Source organism: Microtus pennsylvanicus, chromosome 4 (genome assembly GCF_037038515.1).
Source record: "Microtus pennsylvanicus isolate mMicPen1 chromosome 4, mMicPen1.hap1, whole genome shotgun sequence".
Taxonomy (NCBI): domain Eukaryota; kingdom Metazoa; phylum Chordata; class Mammalia; order Rodentia; family Cricetidae; genus Microtus; species Microtus pennsylvanicus.
Genome location: NC_134582.1, coordinates 69,922,451 through 69,949,080, shown reverse-complemented (window position 1 = coordinate 69,949,080; position 26,630 = coordinate 69,922,451). Strand labels below are relative to the sequence as shown.

Sequence of the window (26,630 nt, the reverse complement as noted above, 5' to 3'; positions counted from 1 at the left end):
AACAGAAGCTGGATTTGGTGCTACACACATCCAGCAGTTCTGTCTCTTGGGAGGCTGAGATAGGAGACTTTAGAGTTTGAGGTGAGGATGGGCTACTCAAGGATATTCTATCTTAATAAAACTTATAATTCTGGAAAAGTAGAACTTTATTGATAATTTAACGATGCTAAAAGTAACATATTTGGCAAATAGGTATTTTTATTGATATTTGTTATATAGGTTGATAGATGAAAAGATTTTTAAGATTTCAGTATAATTAAAGCAGCTAACCTTTTCTTTTGTTTGCTCTTTTGAGACAGGGTTTTTCTGCACAGCTCTGGCTATCCTGGAACTTGCTTGGTAGACCAGGCTAGCCTTGAACTCACAGAAGTCCTCCTGCCTATGCCTCCCAAGTGCTGGGATTAAAGGCGTGTGTTTCTGCTGCCTGGCTTCTTCTTTCTATTTTTTTATAAAAAGTTTTCCCCCCTAAATTTTGTTAGGTAACGGAAATCCAAGACTGGAGTGCATCAAGCCCACACAGTGCAGCGTACGTTCTCTGGGATAATGGTGCTAAGAACCTTTACAGAGTTGGCTTTGAGGGCATGGTGAGTAGTGATGGTGGGCGGGCCCGGGTGGGAACTGGTGCCCATCCTGTGTGTGATTCTGCTCGTGTCTGAGCCATGCATCTGCAGCAGGAAGAACATCTGTGGTGTGAGGGTTTCAGCTCCTCAGACCTGACTCAGACTCTGTGTGTATAAACTGCCTAATAGCAGATATGCGTTTGCCATAGTGAATGTCTAGTGGATTTAGCTTTTGAAATCTAAAAAAAAAAAATTATAGTCATCTATAGAACTGTTCTTTGGAGTAGATTTGGATGCTAGTATTAACATGAGGTGGGTTTTGTATTCTATGCTGTGGTAGCTGATAAAAAGTATAAATTATTTTTAAGGAAGTTGTTTTTTTTTAAAAGTTTTTATTTAAATGCATTGATGTTTTACCATGGGTGTTGGGTCCCCCTGGAAATGGAGTTACAGATAGTTGTGAGCTCCTGTGTGGGTGGTGGGAATTAATTCTGATTCTCTGGAAGAAAAAGTCAGTTGCTCTTAATCACTGAGCATCTCCCCAACCCCTCTTGTAGTTTTATTAGAATGCAGAGTTGATGATTAAATGTGATCTTGTATGCACAATCCCAGCACTCCAGAAGTGGAGGAAAGGGGATCTTAAGTTCATGGCCAGTTTGGGCACATAATGAGACTGTCTCAAAAAATAAAAAGAAGATAAAACAAGAAAGCAATAGATTTGGAAATACCTAGTGGAGAATAACTTAGGTTTAGTCAATAGATTGCTTTATATTTCTGTATTTCATGGACCATTGTTCAAATACTAACTTTATTTTGTTACAGGGTCTCACTGTGTAACTCACTAGACTGGCCTTGAACTCAGAGAGATCTGTCTCACTCAGCCTCCTAAGTGCTGGGATTAAAGATGTGGGCACCATATCTAGCCTTATTGTTTATTTTCAAATGCAAATTTCTTTAATAACATTTCAGTTATAAATATGTTCCAATTTAAGGAATTATTATTATAGTTTTGTTGTGTAATGTTTTACTCTTTTGGCTTTTTGAGGGATCCACCACACAGCTCCCAAATAAATCACACACGAAAGCTTATTATTACTTATAAATGTCCAGCCTTAGGTTGGCTTGTTTCCATTCAGCTTTTCTTAAATTATCCCATCTATCTTTTGCCTCTGGACTTTTATCTTTCTCTTCTGTAAATCTTTCACTCTTACTTCATGGCTGGCAGGGTGGCTGGCCTCTGACGTCCTCCTTTCCTTATTCTCTTGTTCTTTTTATTTTACTCTCTGCTTGCCAGCCCCGCCTATCCTTGCTTCTGCCTCACTATTGGCCATCCAGCTCTTTATTGGAACCTTCAGGTGTTTAGACAGGCAAAGAACCACAGTTTTACAGAGTTAGACAAATGCAACATAAACAACAATTACACACCTTTAAAATAATATTCCCCAACATATTTTAATTGTGATACTGGGGTTTTGTGCATGCTAGGCAAGTGCCCAGCAGTGAACTGTTTCCCCAGCCCAGAGAATTCTTTGTTTCTTTCCTCAACTGTCTTTGTCTTCCATTTGGAGAGCAGAAAAATAGCCAAATGTCTCTTTTATATATTTCGTTTATGTATGAAAGCCAGTGTGAACTTAAACAAATGCTTTATTTTTTTATTTTTCATTTTTTTCTTTGTTTTTTCGAGACAAGGTTTCTGTGTCACCCTGGCTGTCCTGGAACTTGCTTTGTAGACCAGGCTGGCCTGGAACGGAGATGTTCCTCCCTTGCCTCCCAAGTGGTGGGATTAAAGGCGTGTACTACCACTGCTTGGCTAGCAAATGCTTTTAATGATTCCAAATTATCATAGGCTATAGAATCAACTTGTTTTTTTTTCCCACTGCATATTCAAGATTCAGATGCAGCACGCTTTCGAATTGTGAGTTTTTTTAAATGATTCCAACTGACTATTGATTCATATGAAGATGTACGTGCATTCAAGTAGTTAAATGAATACCATATACAGGTTGATGACTCATGAGGTTAGTGCCATTATTTAATAAGGTGTCTCTTGAAGGTTACCTTCCCTCTCCACGGCTGTGAGCAGGTGGTAGCCAGTATGCTTTAATATGTCTTTGCTTATTATGGGCATATTTCCCTAGGATAGATTTTTAGAGGTAGAATTACTACATTAAAATGATTATAGCCTTTTTCTCGGTCTGGGGTTGAGTAACATTTCATTTTTATTGCAAGATGGGCTGTTACAGAGCTGGATTCTGTGTGGATGTGCCTGTCACCTACTATACACATCAGCAACTCTTGGACATTTTTTAGTGCATCTGTTTTTTGTTTGTTTGTTTTCTGTTTTTTCTTTAACTCATTTTAAGTTTTTTGTAAGTAACACCTAAAATTAATGTCCCTATTTCTTGTAACTTGTAACTACAGGTGTCTCTAATCCTACTACTTAAGTAAGAATGAATATATTTTCTTGTAAAAATAAGTGGGACAGACCTTAATTAGCCAGATAGAGAAATTAATTGCAAAGGATCAAAAACTGGGTTTGATTCCGTTTCTCTGCTTCTGCAGGCTGCTTGGTTTTATGTAGTTTTTCTTCTTACATGTGCTTGCCTTGTATCTTTAACAAATGTGCTTGAAAGGATCAGATGCAGTGAGATTTTTGTTTTAGTTTGGGTAAAATTATTTTAAAATTTCAATGTGTTGTGCATTTATCAAATACTGGGTATTTCTTAGAGTTTGTTGCTTGTCATGTGCTTTTTGAAAATACTTAATGTTGAAATGTTAACTTTGAACTCTAAAATTAGATAGCGGGCAGTAAATCAGGCTCGTCTTGTCAGATCAGTGTTCTGGTCTAAGGTGTGACTCGTGGGGCTGCCTCTGCCGTGTGCTGAGTGAAACGTGCCTCTTCTAGACCTTGTGCCGTATTTCAAGTTTTCATGGGTTATTTTCTTGGTTTCTTTCCTTAGTCTGATCTGAAGTGTGTCCAGGATGCCAAAGGAGGTTCTTTCTACAGAGATCATTGCCCTGTGTTAGGTGAGTTAAGCAGATTAAAGAAAATTGCTAAATCATGAGTCAGGTCTATAATGATCAGGATAATGTCTAAATTTGACAGAAAAATTAATTATCATTAAAGTTATCATTTAATTATCATTAAAGTTACATAGAGAAATACTTGGTTTAATTTTATTTAGTTTTATTAGTTAAAATAAAATTTTATTTAGTTTTATTAGTTAAAGTTATTTCCTTTTCCATGGTTTATTTGTGCTCAGAAGGAGTTGTTATGTCTTGGGAATTGGGGGAGTGGGGGAAGGCTTGTTTCTCCTGGCAGCCCTGCTAGCTTATAAGCAAAATAACCACACAGAAACTATTAATTAAAACACTGCTTGGCCATTAGCTCTAACTTCTTATTGGCTAACTCTAACATATTATTTAACCTATTTCCATTAATCTGTGTATCACCATGTGCAGTGGCTTACTGGGGATTCTAACTGGCATTCATCTCCGGCGGAGGATCCATGGCTTCTCCCTCACTCTGCTTTCTTCTTCCCAGCATTTAGTTCTGTCCTCTCTGCCTCCCTAAGTTCTGCCCTATGAACTAGGCCAAGACAGTTTCTTTATTCATTACCCAGTGAAAGCAACACACAAACAGAAGGAACTCCTACACCATAAAACTAATTTCCTAGTAAAAGAATAGCTCTATGATCAAGGTAATATAGCAAATATAATTCCAAGTAGCATAAATCCATTTGTAAAGAGTATGAAAAGCCAGACCTGCTTTCATTTGCAAATGCATTATTGGGATGAAGCCCTCAGTCCCTAGATGCCCTCCTCCCTTGCACAGTGCCACCCTCTCTGAGTCATCTGACTTGCCCTTTGTCATAAGTGCCGTTTTCTTCCAGCACACTTTTTTCTCTTTGTAAAGGTGGGTGTAGGACATGCACATGTTTTGGTGAACTCTTCTTCTCTTCTTGCTGTCTTTATGCCTCTATAAGGAAAGTGTAAGCTCAACATGAACGTTTAGATCCATAGTGTAGTGTTTTATGGTTTTAAATCTTTATCCTGGGACCTTTGTTTTAATTGACCTTAGACAAAAATGTATAGTTTATTTAAAAATGATACTAAGCACATTTGAGGAAGAAATCTGGGATTTCCCCTTTACATTCTCTGTTTTGTTACTATGGGTACTGTGGATGGCTCTGGTGCAGTGCTAGTCAGCAAGATGTCCAAGCAAATCCCTGACTGTTCTTATTCTCCGGGACTCTCTACTCTGACTTAGGGTTGGTAGTCTTTTGTAGATTTTGCTTCTACTTAATTTTTATGAGTGATTATATTGTTAAAATTTTTTCCCTTTTTTTGTGGTCCTGAGAATTGAGCCCAGTGCCTTTTGCCTGCCTGAAAAGAGGCACACCACTTAGCTGCAGACACACTTTGGCTCACATTGCTGCAGTGTTTAAGTTAATGTTTTTTTTTTTTTTTTACTTTTTCTGTACTTGAAAACTCCGCTCTAGACTCTTACACTGAATTTGTAAAACACATTGAGATTGAATGGGGTTTAAAAAATATCTAGACCCTTTCTGTTTTTAATAACACACTTGAAAGAAGGGTGGGTTACTGGGCACATACTGGTGTCTTGTAGTGTATTATGGTTCCAAAATAGCTAGAATCAAGAATTTGAAATGTTTTTATCATAAAGGATAAATATTTGAGGAAATGAATACGCTTACTACCGTGATTTGCTCGTTATACATTTTATATATGTAAGTATCATAGTGTATCTATGAATATGTACAATTATCACATGTCAATTAAAAATAAACTTTCATTAAAAGGTTCTAAGGGAACACCATGAATAGTTGGTCAATAAATGAGTGAGGTAAAGTAAATGAAAAGAACAGACTCTTAGACAAAAACACCACAAACTTTTTTTGATTAGACAAAATAAAGAACTAGAAAATTAACATAGACTTCTAATCAGTCATGATAATAAGGTAGTGATCTCTCTCTCTCTCTCTCTCTCTCTCTCTCTCTCTCTCTCTCACACACACACACACACACACACACACACACACACACACACACACAAGTGCAGCTGCTTACTACAGTGGCTCTTTTTTCCTTCATTTTCCCCTTTCATTATTTGTGTTTGGGATGACAGGTGAGCAGAATGGCAACAGGAATCCTGGTGGACTGCAGATTGGTGACCTGGTAAATATAGACCTTGACCTGGAAATCGTACAGTCTTTGCAGCATGGTCACGGAGGATGGACTGATGGGATGTTTGAGACTTTAACTACAACTGGAACTGTCTGTGGCATTGATGAAGATCATGACATTGTAGTGCAGTATCCAAGTGGCAATAGGTTGGTACTATTTCCTGAATTTTGATGACAAAGTTAACATAAGGGACAGAAGCCTTAAAGAAAGCAAGTAACATGCTGTAATTCAAGGTTTAAAATGTTGGTCCTTAGGCAGTATATACAAATTCAGAATACGCTGGTAAGGTATTTAGGTATGTTTGTATATGTTTGCCTGCATGCACATGTGCACTTTTACATTGAAGTCAGAGGAAGCTTGCAGAAGTCGGTTCTCTCCTTCCATCTTAGGAGTTTTGGGGTTTGAACTCAGGTTGTCAGGGTTAGTGGTAAAAATACCTTTACTTGCTGATCCATCTCATTGGTCTTGTATATGAGTCATACTATTTAGAGCCTCTTTCCCTCTGGGGTTGCTTTAGAAACAAGTGTTCTTGTATGCTTGTGATGTTTTATTTATTATTTATGTGTTTGTGTGCCTGCATGAGTTATTTGCACCATAGGTATGCAAGAGTTGTTGGAGGCCAGAAGAGAATCCATTGAAATGGGCTTAAAGGTGGTTGTGAGCCACCATGTGGGTCCTGGGAATCAAACCCTGGTCTTCTGCAAGAGCAGTAAGGGTGCTTAGCCCAGTGGTTCTCAACCTTCTAATGCTGCTACCCTTTAATACAGTTCCTCATATTGTGGTGACCCCACCATGAAATTGTTTTGTTGTTATTTCATAACTGTAATTTTGTTACTGTTGTCAGTTGTAGTGTAAATGTCTGATAGTGACCCCCAAGGGATCCCTACCCCACAGGCTGAGAAACGCTGACTTAACCACTGAGTTATTTAACTGGCCTCTTGCATAGTTCTAGGAACAGGCTTGTTTGTTTGTTTTCTAAAATGTAATCTAATCTTTCAGATCCTCTTATTCCAGATAAGTACTTGGATTCTGAAAAGTGTAAAAGATGCAAATAATTTAGGAATTTATTTGACTAAGGATCTTTTTTTGCATTGGAGTTCAGTGTTTGTTTAAGTGCAGTGTGTTTTGTATGTGTCAGGAAGATGATAGCAGCATGGAGAAATGCTTATGTAAAATAAACCATAATTGTGGGGTGGAGACATAGCTCAGTTGATAGAATATTTGACTGGCATAAATGAAGCCTTGTCTTCATTCCACAGCACTGCATAGATCAGATATGAGGCACAGGCCTGTAATCTAAGATTTCGGGATTAAGATGCAGGAAGACAAAAGAGTAAGTTATTCTTGTTTGAGGCTAGCCTAGGCTATATGTGATTCTGTCAAAGAAACAAAAACAGAAGAAATTATGTGTATGGTCCTAGGAAATTGAACCAGGGTTTGGGCATGCCAGGCAGTCAGTATCACTGAGCTACAGCCCCAGATCAGATTTATTTTGACACAGGTATTAAAATTATGGAAAGTATTTATTACCCATGGCAAATTAAAACTAGAGAGCCTTTATCTGTGAGATTGGCAGTGTTCTAGGTCAGTGGTTTTCAACTTTTCTAATGCTGTGACTCTTTAATATAGTGACCCAAACATACAATTACTTTATTGCTACTTCAAAACTGATTTTGCTGCTGTTGTGAATTGGAATGTAAATGTCTGATATTCAGGATATATGATGTGTGATGTCTGTGAAAGGGTTGTCATGGCACATTGGGTAGGCAGTGTAGCTAGGACAGAATGGTAAGTAAATATATGTGATCAGGAGAGAAAGCTTTTCCTTAAGCAGCTGTGAAGAAACCAATTATGTATGCACAATGATGTACACACAGAGATGTTTGTTATGTATCGTATGTACTGGTAAGCATTGAAAATTATATAACAAAGAAATAAAACTGATTCAGAATGTAGTTGCCGAGAATTGCTTTATTATTTTGAAGTGGTACATGATTTTTCTCCCTTCAATGTTTAAAGATGTCCTGAATGAATTTTTGTGTTCTGAGCCTGGTTCTGCTCTTGTAGGTGGACCTTCAATCCTGCTGTTCTCACTAAGGCAAACTTTGTCCGAAGTGGGGATGCTGCACAGGGAGCAGAAGGAGGCACCTCACAGTTTCAAGTGGGTGATCTTGTGCAAGTTTGCTATGATCTGGAAAGAATTAAACTTCTCCAAAGAGGACACGGTGAATGGGCTGAAGCAATGCTTCCAGTAAGGATATGTAAAATAGCTTGGGAAGAGATATATTTTGCTTATAGAATTAATTAATTAAAGCAAATTACTTTTTAGAAACAATTGGAATTGAAAGTTACATTTAAAAATATCACTCAAATGTAATTGCAAAGGATTGCTTTACATACACACTATATGTGTATGTGTGCGCACACATGAGCACACACGCGTGTATATGTACACATTAGTAGAGTTGTATTCTAGGTGTACATAGGCAGCAAGGTGTAATTATGCCTAGTTTGTTCCAGTTGCATTAGCCTAGGAAGATCCAGAAGGGGCTAGTATTTCTAACACTGTTAATAATGGGTGTAATGTAGTATTAGGAGGCAGAGGTTTTCCTGATATTCAGTTCCCAAATGTAAGAGCTGCATGCGCTTCTGTCTCGGTAGTACAGGTAGCCTAAGATGTGCAGGATGTAGGGATAGTACGTACACATGTCTCTCAAGAGTGGTTTTGATATCAACAATGCAGCTTAATTTTTAGTTTTTTACTCAGTACACATTTCATCAGCTGTTCAACAATAATAAACAAGCTTATTTTGTCCTTTATTTATTTGTTCTTTTCTTTCACCAGATTTTCTTTTGTCCCCTCCTGTTTTACTTTGTTTCTTTCTGTTTCTGGTTCTGTGGCCCATCTTCTTCCATCTTGTTTTGTCCTCCTGATCAATCCTTTGCACAGTTGACTTTTCGGCTCTCTTGTTATTTCCACTTTCCATCCTCTGTGCTTCCTCTCTCCCCTTAGAAACCCATCACCCTACTGTGTGTTGTTCAAACCCCTCCTCCCATTTCTTAGGACAGTGCTTCCATTTCTTCCTCTTTACCCTCAGTTCCTGCCCTAAGTAGCCTCATCCTATCTTCTTTGATCTTCCTGTCTTGTCTTTACTGTTATCCTGTCTATCCTTCTAGCTATACTCCTCAGTAGATAATTTAGACTTAAGATAAACCTGTTAGATTTAAGGATACTGTAGTAATATGGGCGGTGACGGGGCTGCGTCCCCAACACCCCAGCCGCCTGCTCGGCTAGCTTATGCCCCGAAATAATTGCACAGACACTGTATTCTTTTAATCACTGCTTGGCCCTTTAGCTCTAGCCCTTACTGGCTAATTCTGATATCCCGATCAACCCATCTCTAATAATCTGTGTAGCTCCGGTCTTACCGGGAAAGATTCAGTATGTCTGACCTGGCGGCTTGCTTCATCGCTTGCCTCTGCCCAGGAGCCGGTAGCATGGCGTCTCTCTCTGAGGCGTCTGCTCCCGAAAGCAGAGCTGTGGAGTCTGAGCTCACTTCCTCTTCCTCCCAGCGTTCTGTTCTGTTTTCTCCTCCCACCTATCTTCTAACCAATGAGGACCAAGCAGTTTCTTTTTATTTAACCAATGACCTTCCTCCATCAGGATACAGTTGTAAACAAACAAAACAAGAAATATAAAATCTCTAGTCATTGCCTTAAAATATGAATGAGTAGCTAGTACCGATAGCTACTTGCCCCACATCAGCTGTATTGCAGCTGAGGGAATTCATAGGATTATCTGGTAGACCTGAGAGCAGGACCTGTTTGCTGTATTTGATTCTCAGTGGCTAGTGTGGAGATTAGTGCTGTAACTGAATAACTCAGAATTCTCCTGACATGAGACACGATAGCTCTTGGCAACACTGATCTATTCCCTAGAGAATGTTGGGCATTGAAGACCCTTCACTTGGAGCTTGTTTTCTTCTTGGCAAATCTGGCTTTTGGGCATAGAACTTCCTTGCCTCGACTACTGACAGTATGCACAGTTTCCAAACTGGACAACCAGCATACAAGCAAAAAATGACTGCCAAAGCTTACCAAGACAGGGTAGGACAGTCTTGTGAGTTTTTCTGCCTCTGAAAATGGCCTGTCAGATACTTTAGGCCTTCCAGAGGTCCTCCGTTCAGTTCCCAGAAGCCACATAGTAGTTCACAGCCATCTTTAACTGTTGACAGAGGTTTCTGTCCCGCCTGCTCCGGCATTCGTTCAGTCCCAAAGAAACACACAGAGGTCTACATTTAATTATAAACTGTTTGGCCTATTAGCTCAGGTTTTCTTATTAACTAACTCTTACATCTTACATTAACCCATAATTCTTGTCTGTGTTAGCCACATGGCTTGGTATTTTTATCAGTGAGGCATTCTAATGTTGCTTCCTCTGTGTCAGGGTGACGAGTGCAGACTGAGCCTTTTCTCTTCCCAGAATTCTCCTGTTTTGGTTGCCCTGCCTGTACTTCCTGCCTGGCTACTGGCCAATCAGCATTTTATTAAACCAATACAAGTGACAAATCTTTACAGGGTACAGGACCATTGTCCCACAGTATATAATGAGGTCTGGTGCCCTCTTCTGGCATGCAGGCATACATGCAGGCAGAACAAGTATACATATGCACGCCTTTAATCCCAGCACTCGGGAGGCAGAGGCAGGTGGATCTCTGGGAGTTCGAGGCCAGCCGGGTCTACAAGAGCTAGTTCCGAGACGGGCACCAAAGCTACAGAGAAACCCTGTCTCGAAAAACCAAAAAATAAATAAATAAATAAATAAATCTTAAAATCAAAAACATTAAAGTCAAGTAATTCAAAATAAGCTAAAATAAGGATGTCAAGATAGAAAAGAATGAAATAAAAGAAACAAGATCTTAGAAGTTAAGAAAGAAAAAGAAGAAAAGGGTCATTTAAAAATATAATGATTGACTTAGGAGATGGCTCAATTACAAAGAACCTACCAAGTAGGCATATTTCCTGTGGCTGGAAATTTTCCATATTTTCCTGTGTAAAACGTCAAGCATCTGTGACCTAGCAGGGAGAGGCAAATCCAGGGAGCTTGCTGGCCTGCCAGTCTAACAAGGGGGTGAGTGCCAGGCTTAGCAAGTAAGTGCTTGAGTTGAGAGACGGGAAAGAAGAAGGAGAAAAAGAGGGAGTGGGAGGGAAGGAGACCCCTACTCTATCTCAGAAGGTGAGGTAGAAGCCTGGGAGAGGTGGCTCAGCAGGTAAGGCTGATGATGAGTTTGATCTTCAGGACCCACATGGTGAGAGGTGAGAACTGCTCCTTCAAGTTTTCCTCTGACCTCCACACTTGTGTGTGTATTTTTGACTGTCCTGAAACTCACTCTGTAGATCAGGCTGACTTCAAACTCACAGAGACCCGCCTGCCTTTGCCTCCTAAGTGCTGGCATTAAAGGCATGCACCACCATGTTCAGCCACACTTGTGTTCTTACACAATAAAGGAATAAAAATGTAATGAAATTAAGTGGAGAGTTATAGTGGAAGGCATCAGTGGTGCATACACACATGCACACACACACGTCCCTTCATGAACTTATGTAATACACATAGACACACAAACCACATACACATGCACGAATAAGTTTTTTATAAAGTGATCATTAAGTTGGAAGGAATGCACGTAATTACCAAAATAGTATCTTGAGCAATAGAAGGGTCAAAAGCATAAAAAATTTAAATATAAAAAAGAAAAATACATTCTATAGAAAATGACACTTATAAAATATCTGATATATGTGTATGTAAGCCCAGCATAAGTAAAGGGTTGAATAAAATAGAATTGTTTTTTGCTATTGCTAATATTTGAACTAAGATCTTGTGAATGCCAGACAGCTGTGTACCACTAAGCTAACACTTGAAATTCCAGCTAAATGCTTTTGAAATTGAAAACTGGTTGAAGACTAAATGACCCACTCTGATGGAATAAGTTACTTTTTATGCATAGGAAAAACTCTTTGGATTTGTAAGTTTTTCTTAGAGATTAGGTCAAATTATTTCTCACAGTGGGAAGAAGATCATTTTGTTGTATGGAAAAATATTTCATTGTTTCATGCTAGAAAATGGTGCTAATTAATAAAGCTAAGAAATATATAACTATTTGTATATATCAATATGTAATATAACTAAGGAAAACCAAGTATTTAACCAAACTGAGATGTAAAGTTTGTAAATTGTTCTGAGTCTGTAAGAATTTAAAGGCTCTATTCCCATAAGCCTATTTTGAGTAGTCTATTAAAGAATTGAGCCAGTCTAGGTGAGTAGAGCTGGACCAGCTGATCATGTAATATGTATTTGTTTGGTTAATTAAACTGAACAGAGTATGTACAATGATTATACGTTCTAACAGCGTAACTGAAAGTGTCAGAAATGGAAATGAGGAAACATGAGAAGTTTAAAAAATTGTTTGCTTTTTCGCTGTGTTAACTAGCATGGAAATACTATTATTTAAGATTATTGAAAGCCTGTTGTGCAACAGCTGCAAATAACAGCCTCTGTGGTGGTGCATTCAGCCTGTTTGTTACTGTATGAGTTGCCCTAAGGATCCTTAGACAGTTTCTGGTGGGTATGCATATTTTTTATCTTAGTATTTTTCCCCATCTAGGTTCTAGACAGGAATCCAGGGAACCTTTGGAAAATTATAAGGCATAAGATTCAAATTGACTAGGTCATCATGTCTATTTGTACTAAGAATAAGGAATATGATTAGTGACCTATGTACAGCCAAGTTTAAGTTCTCTGGCCACTAGAACATACATACCTCAAAGAAATGGGCTTCACTAAGTTTAATGAATTTGAAGACATGGTAGCTAAGAAGTGGTTCATTTCTGGTGTCTATGAAATCAAATATATCCTCTGTTCTTGTATTTTAGAAAACTGGTAAGGCCCTGCACCCCCTTCGGGCTTCAACTGTGCTGGAGTTCTATACCCCACTAGTCATGTTCACTAATAAATATCACATCCATTCTGCTTGTAAAAAGTGTGTGTATTCACAGTACTTGTGAGGCAGAGGTAGGTGGATCTCTGTGAGTTCAAGGCCAGCCTGGTCTACAGAGCGAGTTTCAGGATAGCCAAGGCTACAAACAGAGAAACCCCGTCTTAAAAAACAAAAAAAGTGTGTGAGAAGGATGGAGAAGGGAGTGGGGAGGAGGTTGTAATAAGAGTATATGAATGAGTAACTTATTATTCCTCATACTACAGTATGGACATATTCATGTATATGAGGTTTTTTTATGAAGGAGTAAAGATGTGTGTTCACATTTGTATTTATATAAAGATATTTGTTAAATACAGCTGTTAGGACTGTATTTTGCTTTTTAAAAAAAAATTGTGCCTGGACATTTAAACTCAGTTGGTAGAGTGCTCACTACTGGCTCAGGTTAGTCTGTGACCCCAGTTCCAGGAGATCTGGTGCTCTCTTTTGGCCTCTGTGGGCAACTGCATACTTGTGGTGCACATACATACACTGAGACATGCATGTATACATTTAAAATAAGAACTAAGTTTTTTTTTTTTTGGGAAATACATTTTCAAAATAAAAACAGAAGAAAATAAAACCCCATTACTGACTTCTGTCATTGAGAAACCTGTAAGAGTGAGAGTGTGGTAGCAGTTACCAGTGTCTTGCAGGTTATGCTTCAGATAAACCCCTTACTACAGAGGAAAGTTTTATGAGGACGGGCCTTGGACAGATAACAAAGATGCCATCAGGGACTTGTAGAGTTGCCCTCACAGAACGAACAGCCAGCTTGAAGAGTTCTCACTCGTCACATACAGACAAGCCTGTTTGTGTAGTTACAGCAATTAGCAGCATTTAGATTGATAAAAGCCTCATAGGTCAAATAATCCCGTTACTTCATATTATTTACAAAAAAGCATTATGAATGTTTTGCTTATTTGTATATATGCACCATGTATGTGCTTGGTGCCCACAGAGGGTGGAAGAAGACATTAGATCCTCTGGAACTGGAGTTATGGATAGTTGTGAGGTACCCTGTGGATGCTGGGAATTAAACCTGGTCCTCCACAAGAGCAAATGCTCTTAACTGCCGAGCTAGTTCTCCAGCCCTTAAGATTTATTTTTTACATGTCTGTCTGTCTGGATCTGTGTGTGTGTGTGTGTGTGATTGTGAGTGCCCCCAGCATACAGAAGAAGGCATCAGATCTCCTGGAACTAGAGCAAGAGCACGTACTGTTATGACTAAGCTATCTCTCCAGTCCATTATTCAGATTTTGTGTGGGTGGGTGGGTGGGTGGGGTGCTTGTAACCAAACCTAGATACTCTACAAGAACAGTATGTGTTCTTAACTGCTAAGCCTTCTCTCTAGCTCATTAACTTTTGGGTCTTCATTTTAAACAAACTAAAGTTATTTATATGATAGGAATTTAAATATTGATATTTTATGTTTTATGATACAGAATTATTGATAGTGTTGGGTGGGTAGATAATAGTAGAAGATCTGTTGTCTCTTATTAATGTTTGTTTTGTATGTATATGCTGATGCAATCTGGGAATGGAGAATGTGTAGAGAGGAATGATTGGCCATGAGCTGATAATTCAGTATGCTATTATTTACTTTTGTTCACTGCTTCCCCTAATAAAGATCAAAGGGGGAAGAAAAAGAAACTAAAACATTTTTGTGTAGTATTTATTAAATATGTATAGTCTATGTGCATATCTATATATGTGAAAGAGAAAGAATGGGCAAAAAGACAAGACTGTCATCTAGAAATGGTGGGACTTGTTTCAAGAAGGTGGAAAAGTCAAACAAGACAACAGTATACAAGGTTAACTTTCTTTCTGTTAGGGAGTAGTTGGCTGTTCTAGTCTCACTAGTTTTCAGCTGTTGCGATTCTGTAATGTTAAAAGAGTGGCTTTTGTCTCTGAGTTTCAGGTGGAGCCAATGGAAGTGCTTGTTTCCGGGTTGTGTGCCTGTGCATGTAAAGGTCTTAGGACAGGGTTTAACATCTTCTGAAAACATCAGTCAGGTTGCTACTGATACCTGTGCCTGGCTGACCTTCTTACTCTATTTAAAGCACATATTATTTCTTCACTCCTCTTTTGAAGTTGTTACTTTAAAATTGTATCTTAGGATAATTAATATTTTATATGTATGCGTGTTTTGCCTGCATGCATGTATGTGCACCACATGTATGCTGGTGCCTGCAGAGACCAGAGGAGGGTATTCAGTCTCTTGTAACTAGATTTAAAATTGGTTGTGAGAGGAACCCTGATTGCTCTTCGAGCTGATGAGGGAGGGGGACTTGATCGGGGGAGGGGGAGGGAAATGGGAGGTGGTGGCGGGGAGGAGGCAGAAATCTTCAATAAATAAATAAATAAAAATAAAAAAAATAAAAAAAAAGAATTGGTTGTGAGCTACCATGTGGGTGCTGGAAACAGAAACCCGCAAGAGCAGGTGCTCTTAATAGCTAAGCTTTCCAATTCATTATTCAGATGTTTTTAAAAGATACAACTAATTTTATAACTAGTAATCATTTGAATATGGTTATGTAAAATTTTTAAAATTAGGAACACGTAAACTCAACACTTTAAAATACAAATGATGGTGATAGAATTTAATAATAAATCTTTTTTCTTAATTTTTTTTTTAAAAGACTTTAGGTAAAGTTGGCCGAGTACAACAGATTTATTCAGACAGTGATTTAAAGGTGGAAGTTTGTGGAACTTCTTGGACATACAATCCTGCAGCAGTTTCCAAGGTGGCTTCTGCAGGATCTGCCATTAGCAATGCATCTGGTGGTATGTTTTATCTTGCTTCCTTAAACATAATACCCAGTTCTCAGACCGGGCCTGGTGGCACACATCCTTAACCCTAGCATTCAGGTAGATCTCTGAGTTTGAAGCCACCTGGTCTACAGAGCTAGTGCTACAGCAAGTGTTCCTTGATACTTGAGAAACAAACAACAGCAAAACTAATTGTCATACACTGATAGTCTTGTATGTCCATCTGGCTTTCTTCCATAGTATAGGTTCACTGAGGTGTGGTGTACTTTGTAAACTTTTCTTTCTTTACCCCCTTCCTCTTTCCCTTCTTTCCACCCTTCTCTCCCCTTTCTCTCTTTTTAATACACTGATTAACTATCATTCTGGCTGAAATACTCTCTGGAAAAGGTGATGAATTTGTAATTTTTCTGGGGCATGTCAGGCTTCTCTGTAGCAGACCTGAGACACTTGAAGCTCAGCTTTGATCTCTAGTCAGAACTTGCATTTTCTGCCAAAAATCCTTCTCTTTCTTAAAATCTTTTCTTTCTTAGCTTACTTTTTATTTTCAGCATTATTGTTAGCAGATGTTTTTCCTCCTGTGTGTTTTTATTTATCAATTATATTTTTCTTCTTAGCATTTAATAAGTTACTATACTGGCATAACTTCAGGAACTGGTAAAATGTGAACTTGCTGAGTTCTTGGCTAAACTCATTCCTAACATTTCTTCAAATGCCCAACTTTGTGTGCCTGTCAGTTTTATTCCGCAACATTTTCTAAGTTACTGTATGTCTATTCTTGCCGTCTAGTAAGGGAGACAGAGCCATAATAGTAAGTGGAATGTACAAAAGGAAACAGTAGGTTAGTAGATATGGTTGTGCTACCCTGTAGTCATATTTGATGGGGGAGGCAATAGGATCTGAGTTTGAGGTTAGCCTGGGCAGGTTGAGACCCTGTATCTAAAAAGAAAGAATGATTTAAGAATTTATTTCTGTGCTGCTTTCTTTCTCTCTTTTGAGTTCTTGTTGCAAATTGCTAGTGTGCAGATGGCTTAAATTAAGCAGTGTTGATTTCTGTTTTGAGGCTAGATGCAGCTAACTTGGTTACATATAAAATAAAAAGTGAAGAATAGTTAATACCTACTCTCAAATAATTGGACTTGGCATATCTTTTGATTTTTCTCTTACCCCAATTTTTGATTTTTCTGCTTTTGAGTAATGACTCCAAAAATTAAGGGAGGAACTTGGTATCCTGTGTTAATTCTACTCTTTAGGGCAGTCAAGTGGCACTTGACAGAGCACATTTATATGTTCATTTTCAGCTGAAAATTGATTTGCTCCTAATGTATATTCCAAGACACTATAGAGGTTACATTGTTTCTAAATCATAACTGTTGCACTCTTGAGTTTTGTAAAGTCTGTAGTGTTTTATGATCTGAACTGTAGAATTAAGACATTGTATCATTGTAGGATTCCCCATGCTAGTGTTTTGTTTATAGTATCATTAGTATGACTTTAAATATCAAATTGTTTTAGTCTGTCACTCCTTAATTTTTCTGCATATACAACTTGAAATACATGTTTATAGAATATTTATTGGGTTGAATTTAATGTATTGGTATCAAGGCTTATTACTTCATGGGTAGTCTGTACACAGTAAAATAGTAAAACAGGAAAAGTGTTTAGGAATCTGGTTCCTCTACTAGCAGTTTGTTTTGTGCTTTGCAGAAAGACTGTCACAGCTTCTGAAGAAATTATTTGAAACCCAAGAATCTGGTGACCTCAATGAAGAACTGGTTAAGGCTGCTGCCAATGGGGACGTGGCTAAAGTGGAAGATTTGCTGAAGAGACCAGATGTGGATGTGAGCCTTTCAAAACAGCTTTTGAGGGATAGCAAAAATCGTAGTTTAATAATTTAATAAAGGCTGAAGTTTTGAAGCCTTTTAGAATTGACTCTTGCAGTTGATGAAAGTGAACCTGTTATTATTCTTCATGTGGATGGGCAGTATTTTTAGTACTGGTTATTGAACATATACACTCTTTTCTCCAGCATGTATCTTACCCTCAGCTTCCACTGTCAAAAAATCAGCTGATTATTGATGCAGGGGTTGTATGTTCTTTGTATCTGTTTTTGTTTTAATTATTATAGTTTCGAGTATATCTTGAAGTCAGAGTACTATAATATTCTCTGCCTTGTTCTTTCTGTTCAAGATGGTGTGTGTGTGTGTGTGTTTCCATATAACTTTTAGAGTTTTTTAGTTTTTTGCTTCTGTGAGGGATTATCACTGGGATACATTGTGTAGCTCGCTTTGGGACTTTGGATGTTTTTATTATTCTTGTAATACATGAAGTTTGCATGTCTTTCTGTATTTATGTGTTCTCTTCAGTTTCTTTCCTCATCAGTTTAGAAATCTTTGACCTCTTGGTCAGATTTACTCTTAGTTACTTTTTGGGTTCCAGTTTTAACTGGGATGAAAGTTTCTTATTTTGGATAGCTTGCTATTGAGATATGCCATTTGTTAGTGACATTTATTAACTCAAGTAATGTTTTGAGGTCTTCTTCAGGGATAGCCCGCTATCCTTCTGTTTTCCCCTTTGTACTTACCTTCCTGTTCTCCAACCCTCTCTTGGGCTTTTAGAAAGGACCTTGCGTTGTAGCCCTGGGTGGTCGTCTGCCTTGTCTCTGAGATTCTGGGATAACAGGAATGGTGGCTTTCTGGTTTTCTGTTTAGAAATCATGTCCCCTGCAATGAAAGTTTGATCTATTCTTCCAGTTTAGATGTGTAGTGATATTTCATCTGTATTTTAAAAAATAAAGCTTGCCTGAAGATCAGAGAGTAAAACAGCAGCACTAATCAGCCTTACAGGCCTGTGTGACGCACGCCTTTCATCCCAGTAGCCAAACTAGTTTGCTCTAGAAACAGAGTGGTAACGGTGCACGCCTTTAATCCTAGCACTTGAGAGGAATATAAGACGGGAGGAGACAGCTCTCAGTCTGAGTCTCATTCTGAGATTCCTGGAGGCAGGATTGTCATTTTGCCAGTGGCTGGCTGTTTTGGTTTTCTAATATTCAGTTTGAACACGATTTTCTGTCTCTGGGTTTATTTTAATCGTGGTACATAGATGCCCTTTGTTTTTTTCTCTTGTTTGATTGCTCTGTGACTTCCAGTGCCAGTTTGAATAAATACATGGTCAAAGTGGCCATCCTTGCCTTGTTCCAAATCTAAGAGCTTTCTCATTTAGCCTGTTAGCTGCTGCTCACTGTATGCTCTCTTCATTATATTGAAGTATATTCCAGCTATATTCAGTTTGTTCACTTTGCATCATGAAGAGATGTTAGATTTATCAAGTACTTTTTTTGCATTCATTGAGATGTTCATATTATTTCTTTGTCCCTTGTTGAGTGGTATAATCATCTTCATTGATTGCAGATGTTGAAGTACTTTTGCATTTTTTGCATAAACTACACAGTTGTGATGAATAATCTTTTAAAGGGTTTTGCATCAATGTTTATCAAAGATATTTGCCTCTAGTTTTGTTTTGTGTGTGTCCTTGTTTAGTTTTCATACCAAGATAATGCTTGCTTGACAGAGTTTGGAATAATAATTGAAGAGAACTGGCATTAGTTCTTCCTTGAGAGGTACAGTTGAACAAAACAAGTCTTTGGGTGGTTGCTACTGATTCCTTCTTACATGTTACTTTCTATCCAAGTTTTCTATTTTCTGAAAATTCAGTGTTGATAGGGATGCATATATCCATGAGTTTGTTCATTGTAGACATACGGCTGTAAAGGATCTCAGTGATCCTTTGTGGGCATACAGCTGTAAAAATCTCAGTGATCCTTTGATTTCTTCATGCTGTTGGTTATAATTTTTTTCCCCGTCTCCAGTTTTATTTGCGTATTTCCCTTTTAGTCAAGTTACAGATTTGTCTATTTTTTATTTTGTCAAAGAACAGCTCTTTGTTTTCTAGATTTCATTTTCTGTTTTCCGTTTTATTTATTTTTCTTTTTTACATTGATTTTTATTGAGCTCTACATTTTTCTCTGCTCCCTTTCCTTCCTCTCCCCTCCCCTTTTCAACCCTCCCCCAAGGTCCCCATGCTCCCAATTTACTCAGGAGATTTTAGTCTGTATTCAGTGTTCTGCCTGAAGGCCAGAGAAGGGCACCAGATCGATTATAGATGGTTGTGCACCACCATGTTGTTTCTGGAAATTGAACTCAGGATTTCTGGAAGAGCAGCCAGTGTTCATAATCTCTGAGCCATCTCTCCAGCCTGTCTGTCTTTTCATTAGAGAATTTAATAAATTTACTTGATCTTAAAGTTACTTTTAACAATGTCTTTTATACCAAAAATTTAAAGCAAAGTTTTTGTTTTACTTCTGTCAAAAGTTCCTTTAAGCATAGTCATTTGAGTTCATACAGAAAATGTATGTCAGTAAACTTACACTATACATTTATTTTGTGATGTATTAGTAATTACCATTGTTTTCTTTACAAAGATGTAATTGATCTTTAAGTTTTCTAGACTGTCATGTGCTTTCTGAGTAATGAAGACAAGTTAAGTCCTATGTTGTGTTTATGCTAACATTTCTATTCAGGCTATTGTAGCGTAACTTTTATTTGGAGTTAATTTATTCAACTTAAGTAAACACTTTTCACAATAGAAAAGTAAAGGGTGACTGGGCAGATGGCTGAGTCAGTAAAGTACATGTTGTTCAAGCCTGTGGGTCTGTTTGATCCCCAGCACCTACATATAAGCAAGCAGCAAGCTGGCACATCGTGGCATACTTGTAATCATAGTACTGTAGAGGCATAGGAAGGAAGATTCCTGGGGCTTGCTGGCCACGTGGTTTAGGTGAACCAGTCAGTAAAAAATAAGGTGGTGAGCAGTGAGGAAGACATCACGATCTGGGCCGGTGGCCTTCACATGCATCTTTAAATAATGTTGATGATCTATGTGTGTGACATTTTAATGTCAGATTATTCTCAAAGAACCATATACTATACATGGTAGGAAAATTGGTATATATTGGCTATCTCTGATTTTTGTGATGTTTGTTGACTATTTCCCTTTCCTTTTTAGGTGAATGGGCAGTGTGCTGGCCACACAGCTATGCAGGCTGCTAGTCAAAATGGACATGTTGATATTTTGAAGTTACTTTTGAAACAAAATGTAGATGTAGAAGCAGAGGTATGTAAACTAAGCTTGAAAACAGCGTCAGTAAACTTTCTAGAAATAATTCTACATAAGATGGAATTTCATTCTTGAAATTCAATATTCGCCTAGTGTTGTCCAGAGTCAAATGAAAAATTGAGAAATGGTAAAGGCTTTCTTTTCTTTCTTTCTCTCTATTTTCTTCTCCATTCCTCTCTCTATCTTTTTAATGTTTCCTCAATATTTCAGACATTATTTCCTTCTTCTAGGGTAGAAATGTTTGGAGCACTGCTGAGCTTGCTCACAATTCCCACTAGAATTGTATTAGGGACATTATACCTTTGGGATCAAGGTCTTTCTTATCTAGAACTCAGAGATCCTTTTTTCTTACAATTTGTCATTTGCTTAGCCTCTTTATTATTTTATTTTGAAGTGTTTACAGTACATTTTTATCCCTGCAAATGTATATGCTTAACTTTATGTGTATTATAAAAGGCAGCAAATACTGCGATAGGAGTTTCAGCTGGGACATTGGTTCTGTATATAAAGTGGGAATGTTAGCTTGTTTTAGTAACTGTAACATTACAAACAAAACAATAGCAACAAACCAATCAACCAACTAAACAGTCGCCCTCTCCCCATGGATATCAGGATTGTATTTTTCTAATTTAGATCAGGCAGGATATGTAGTAGTAGTTTTGCCCTCCAAGCTCTTTCTTCAAATACTTCAGTTGCTAGAGTTTATCTCTCTCTTGCTCTCCCTCTTGTTCTTATTGTTATATCCTTTAAAAAGGAAGTCTCCAGATCTTATGTTCTTTACTTTTATTCTTTTTCTCTGATTATCTTATTGGACAGCTAAAGAGCTTATGGTATTTTACCACTAAATAGTTCATTTTTCATGTTGGAATTTTCTGTTGCCTGTGGAAAGAGTTTGAATGAATTTTAATTGTTTAATTTTTTTTTCCTGGTGGGAGGACAAGGAATGCATATGTTTGTGTTGATGTGCATATATGCTTGTGCTTATTTATATGTCTGCCAGTGTACATTTGCTGGTGCAGGGGTGTGTGTGTACACGTACATGCATGCTTGTACATGTGAATACAGGTATCTTTGGAGGTCAGAAGGTGGTATCAGATCCCTTTGAGGTGAGTGATGGGTAGTTCTGAGCTGTCAAATATAGGTACTGGGATTTAACCTGATCATTTGCAAGGTAGTACATGCTCTTAACTACTGAGCCATCTCTCCAAACCCAGGTGCTTAAATTTAAAATTAATGTTGAAGAAGATGTCAATTATATGAGTTATTTTTACTGTGATGTTTTATTGTGAATGGAATATATAACTTTATTTTTCATTTGCAGTAGTATAAAAGTTAACATTTTTCTTGATGGTGAATTTAGGAATCCAGTTGTGTGTTAATTATTTAATCAGGTATGGTGGCACATATCTGTAATTTCATCACTTGTAAGTCTGAGGCAGGAGAATTGCTCTGAGTCTGAGGGCCTCCAGGGTTATGTAGCAAGACTTTATCTCACAAAACATACACACACACACACACACACACAGATATTTTGTTAATTTTAGTGTTTTTTAAATGGAGGGCAATTAATTTTATTTTATTATTGTTTTGGTTGGATTTAGGGGAGTGGAGTGAAATTGAACTGAATATATCATTTTAAATTTAGTGACTCCAGAATCCAAAGTAGTAACAGCTAGTGAAATACTTGTTCCCTTCTGAAATCAGAGAGCTATAGAAACAAGAGTCTGAAACTACTTTTTTTTTTTGTTTAATTAAAACTAATAAAAGCCTCTGTCTTTACTGGCAATAGGGGACTATTCTGTGTTTGTGTGTCTTTTTGCCTGTGGGAGATGGCCTACAGAATAGGATGTAGCTGAGAAGTTTGGAATGACGTTGACATTGTTTTCATCAGTAAGTTTTCCCCCTGCTTAATTGAATTCAGATAACAAAATGGTCAGTACAGTAAGCAGATTGGAGCTTGAGGTATGTGGTGTAGTTTGGTTGTTTGTAAATAGCCTTCAGTTTGGAGATTGCCTGTTAGCTAGAATAGTGAGACTCTGGGGACTTGTACTGTACTCCTTGTTTTATAAGTTATTGCATATTCATGTAATTTGTAGAAACTGAAAAGTGATATTTCTATGCCAGGTTAAATTTAATAAGAGTTTTTTTTTTAATCTCTGAGAAGGGTAAGATGTGAGCCTTAATCAGACTGTAACAAAGTGGACAGAAACAACTTTGGCGGGTCTTGAAGTAAAGTTGGGTCACAGAGGCATCATGTTAGTTTTTCCCAGATAAAGCTGTATTCGTGTTTTCCCATCTGTACTTCGTCAGAACACTGAGTCGACTCTTCATGTCTTTCCTGATCCTTGTCCAACTGTTGATTTAGAGGGGAGGGAGGTAGGGAGGCTCTGCAGACACTGTCAGTGTTTAGGGTTCTGTTTTGTTTTTAAATCTAAATAATTAGATGTTTATATTCTTGGAAACAAGGATAGTATTTTTTTCCTTATGTTTCTTCATTAAATTGTTCAGAACATCAAAATGGTAAAAACATAAAACTCAGCATTTTTGCTACTGATGCTACCCATGGTTTTACTTAACATTTGAAGAGTGGCTGCCTTTGACATCAATTCAAGACAAATTGTGTTTTTACTAATATAGTCGTTTTTTGTAATGGCAATTAACAAATAAAAGGATGCTTATTATTCAAAACAAGACAGCACAAAAATCCAGTTTCCCAAATGTTGGAAGAAAAGCTATTTATAATTTTAATTAAAATATAAACAACTTATAGTTCAAGATAGACACAAAGTTCATCCATTTTTATTTTCTTCTTCTTCCCCATAAGAATTCACATTAACTGCTCTTGGGCTGGGGATAGACTGTTTATCATATTTCCTTTCTGTTTCTTTGATTTAGGGAAAGCTCAGAAAGCTATTTTGGAAAGTTGGCTTTGTCCAGACAAGGCAGACTGAACACAAGATTGCTTTCTGTTTCCTCCTTAATGTACAGGTTAAGGCATCATGGCCTGTGAGAATGTGTGTGTGTTCAGATGGGAACAAATTTTGGGTCTCTTCAGGGACTAAGGGGTGTTTTCCCCCCCTCACTGATTAAGTATAAAGATATGGAGGTTTGAATGAATGCCCTTTATTTTCAGATACTATACAAGCGTTCTTAGGTTATCAGAAAACAGCTTGATTTTACTAAGGTTTACGAAGACTACTTGAGTTGAGAATTAAGTAATGGGAGCGATATGAGGCTTTATCATATACCCCAATTTTCCCCTTCCTCCTTCCATCTGTTCCCTCCCTCCTTTTCTCATATTCATGTTTGTATGTATGGCAAGTACTTACTGGTGGAGCTACTTCCCCACCCCATAAAGGCAAAATTTAAATGGTATTTTTGATTCTAAAATTATACTGGGTAGAACATTTCATTGTAAAAGATTCAGTTTCCTGACAAGTCGTTCTTCTGCTACAGCCCACTGGTATCATTGCAATGTAGCAAGTAAACTTGTTTTCATTTCCTTGTCTGATAATATTTTAAAAGATTTGAGTATGGAGTAAGGAAAACAAATCATGATTTTACCATAATACTTTGTATGACTTGTATGTATTCTCACTAAAAATTTCAACCAGCAGAAGTAGACAATACAGGTTTGTTTGTTTTGTTTTCTTAAAACAGATGTTAATTTGCTGGGTGTTGGTGGCAGGGCACCGGCCTTTAGGCAGGTGAATCTTTTGAGTTCAAGGACAGCCTGTTCTACAGGAGTTCTAGGATTTCCAGGGTAACACAGAGAAACCCTGTCTCCAAAAAACAGACCAACACACAAAAACACCAAAAGACAAAACGAGACAAACAAACAAAAAAAAAAAAACCAGTTGTTTCTTCTGTCCAATTCTGCTTATTTTATTAATGAAAACAGCAAAATAAATCGGTAAAAGTGGAAAAGGAATAGGTAAGTGGCTTCAAGATTGATCACTGTAAAAGGATCTTTCTGTTAAATACCAAGCAGGACTCAAATTACCACCATTAATATGGTTTCAGATATTTGTTCCCAGAGTAATTGAAGTTGTTATTAGAAACCCCATCACCATTAAAAACTGAAAGACTTGGAATGTCAACTGTAGACTGAAAGGGAACATGAGTAAAGGAATCCCACACTAGCTCTGAATAGGGTATAGTAAGGGGTTCTTTATTAAAGGAGAAATCACAGATCGTATGGGGAACAAGAATGAAATTCAACATCCAGGTGTGGTGAGCAGAGAGAGAAAGAGAACAGATGGACCTGAGCCTTTTTGTTACCCAAGGCCACACGCAACCTGGTCCAGCCTCTCAAAGGCCATTGGCTAAAGGAGGTTCCCCATCAGTAGACAGAAGGGAGAGTGATGGAGCAGTTATGTTTTGTTTGTTTTAAATAATTTTTAAAAAAGAAAACTATCTTTTTTCATTTTACATATGAATTCCAGTCCCCACTCCCTCCCTTCCTTCTACCTACCCATCCACCCCACTCCCATCCACTCCTCAGGGAGGGTAAGGCACATTGTTTTGGGGAAGTCCAAGGCCCTCCCTACTATATCTAGACTGAGCAAGGTATCCATCCAAAGAGAATAGTTCCAAAAACCAGTACAAGCAGTAGGGATAAATCCTGCTGCCACTGCCAGTGGACCCAGAGTCTGTCCCAGCCATACAACTCATTCAGAGGGACTAGTTTGGACCTATGCTGAAGTCTCCCATTGGCTCAGGTAGACTGTTTCTGTGGGTGTCCCCATCATGGTCTTGACTCTTTGCTCATATTCTACTCCTCCCACTCTTCATCAGTCCAGTGCTCCGATGCAGGTCTCTGCTTCTGTTTCCTTCAGTTGCTGGATGAAGGTTCTCTGGTGATATTTAAGATATTTGGAAACCCTTCTCCTCTATTGCTTAGGGTCTTAGCTGAGGTCATCTTTGTGGATTCCTGGGAATTTCTCTAGTGCCAGTTTTCTTGCTAACCCCATAATGGCTTCCTCAATCAAAATATCTCTTTCCTTGCTCTCATCTCTGTCCTTCCTCCTTCTTGACTATCCCATTCCCTCAAGTTCTCCTCTCCCCTCCCCTTCTGCCCTTCCTACTTTCCCCACCGCCATGCTCCCAATCTTGTCAGGCAATCCTGTCTATTTCCCCTTTCCAGGTGGATCTATGTATGTTTTTCTTAGGGTTCACCTTGTTACCCAGATTCTCTAGGCTCAATATTCCTTGCTTTACAGCTAATATCCACTTACGAGTGAGTACATACTATGTTTATCTTTCTGGGTCTCTGTTACCTTACTCAGGATGATTTTCTCTAGTTCCATCCATTTGCATACAAATTTCAAGATGTCATTGTTTTTTTTTACTGCTGAGTAGTACTCCAATGTGTAAATGTGCCACACCTCTATCCATTTCTCCGTTGAGGGACATCTAGGTTGTTTCCAGGTTCTGGCTATCTCAGGACCCAGCAACACCAGGGCATATACCCAAAAGATGCTCAATCATACTACAAGGACATTTGTTCAATGGTGGAGAAGTATTGTATTTAGAGAGACTCAAGATGGCCTGTAGGAGCGAGACTCTGAAGCTAACCTGCTGCTGTGAGACCTGTACTCATCTTTTCAAGGCCCTTTAGGTTTAAAGATTCACCACCTCTTAATACTCTTACTACTCCTAATGTGGGGACCAGGCTTCCAGCACTTTGATACTAACAAATCATTTCCAAATTGTAGCAGTCACAAATACTGAGTAGATTAAAACAGTGTCTTCTTCAGCCACCTTGATAAAGAAAAATCAAGCAGAAGGGCAGCGGGAATCAGTCTGTGTCACAGAGAGACAGCAACATTGCTGTGCAGAAACTTCTGTGTCTGGTATAAGAATGAATGGAGACAAGGTG

At 38.1% G+C, this 26,630-nt stretch overlaps 1 protein-coding gene and 1 non-coding gene across 2 annotated transcripts in view; both read left to right on the top strand.

Annotated features, from left to right (window-relative positions):
- The window catches only part of Mib1 (MIB E3 ubiquitin protein ligase 1), a 112,439-nt gene that overhangs the window by 31,998 nt on the left and 53,811 nt on the right, over window positions 1-26,630 (top strand). Inside the window, exons 4-10 of the mRNA XM_075969299.1 lie at window positions 480-584; window positions 3,521-3,587; window positions 5,710-5,914; window positions 7,836-8,019; window positions 15,448-15,592; window positions 17,282-17,415; window positions 20,639-20,746. Coding sequence (XP_075825414.1) covers window positions 480-584; window positions 3,521-3,587; window positions 5,710-5,914; window positions 7,836-8,019; window positions 15,448-15,592; window positions 17,282-17,415; window positions 20,639-20,746 — 948 coding nt within the window. The remainder of the gene's footprint in view (window positions 1-479; window positions 585-3,520; window positions 3,588-5,709; window positions 5,915-7,835; window positions 8,020-15,447; window positions 15,593-17,281; window positions 17,416-20,638; window positions 20,747-26,630) is intronic.
- Window positions 12,260-12,389, top strand: LOC142849111 (small nucleolar RNA SNORA70). Its single transcript, XR_012910515.1, has one exon. It is a non-coding gene; the product is annotated as a small nucleolar RNA SNORA70 (small nucleolar RNA).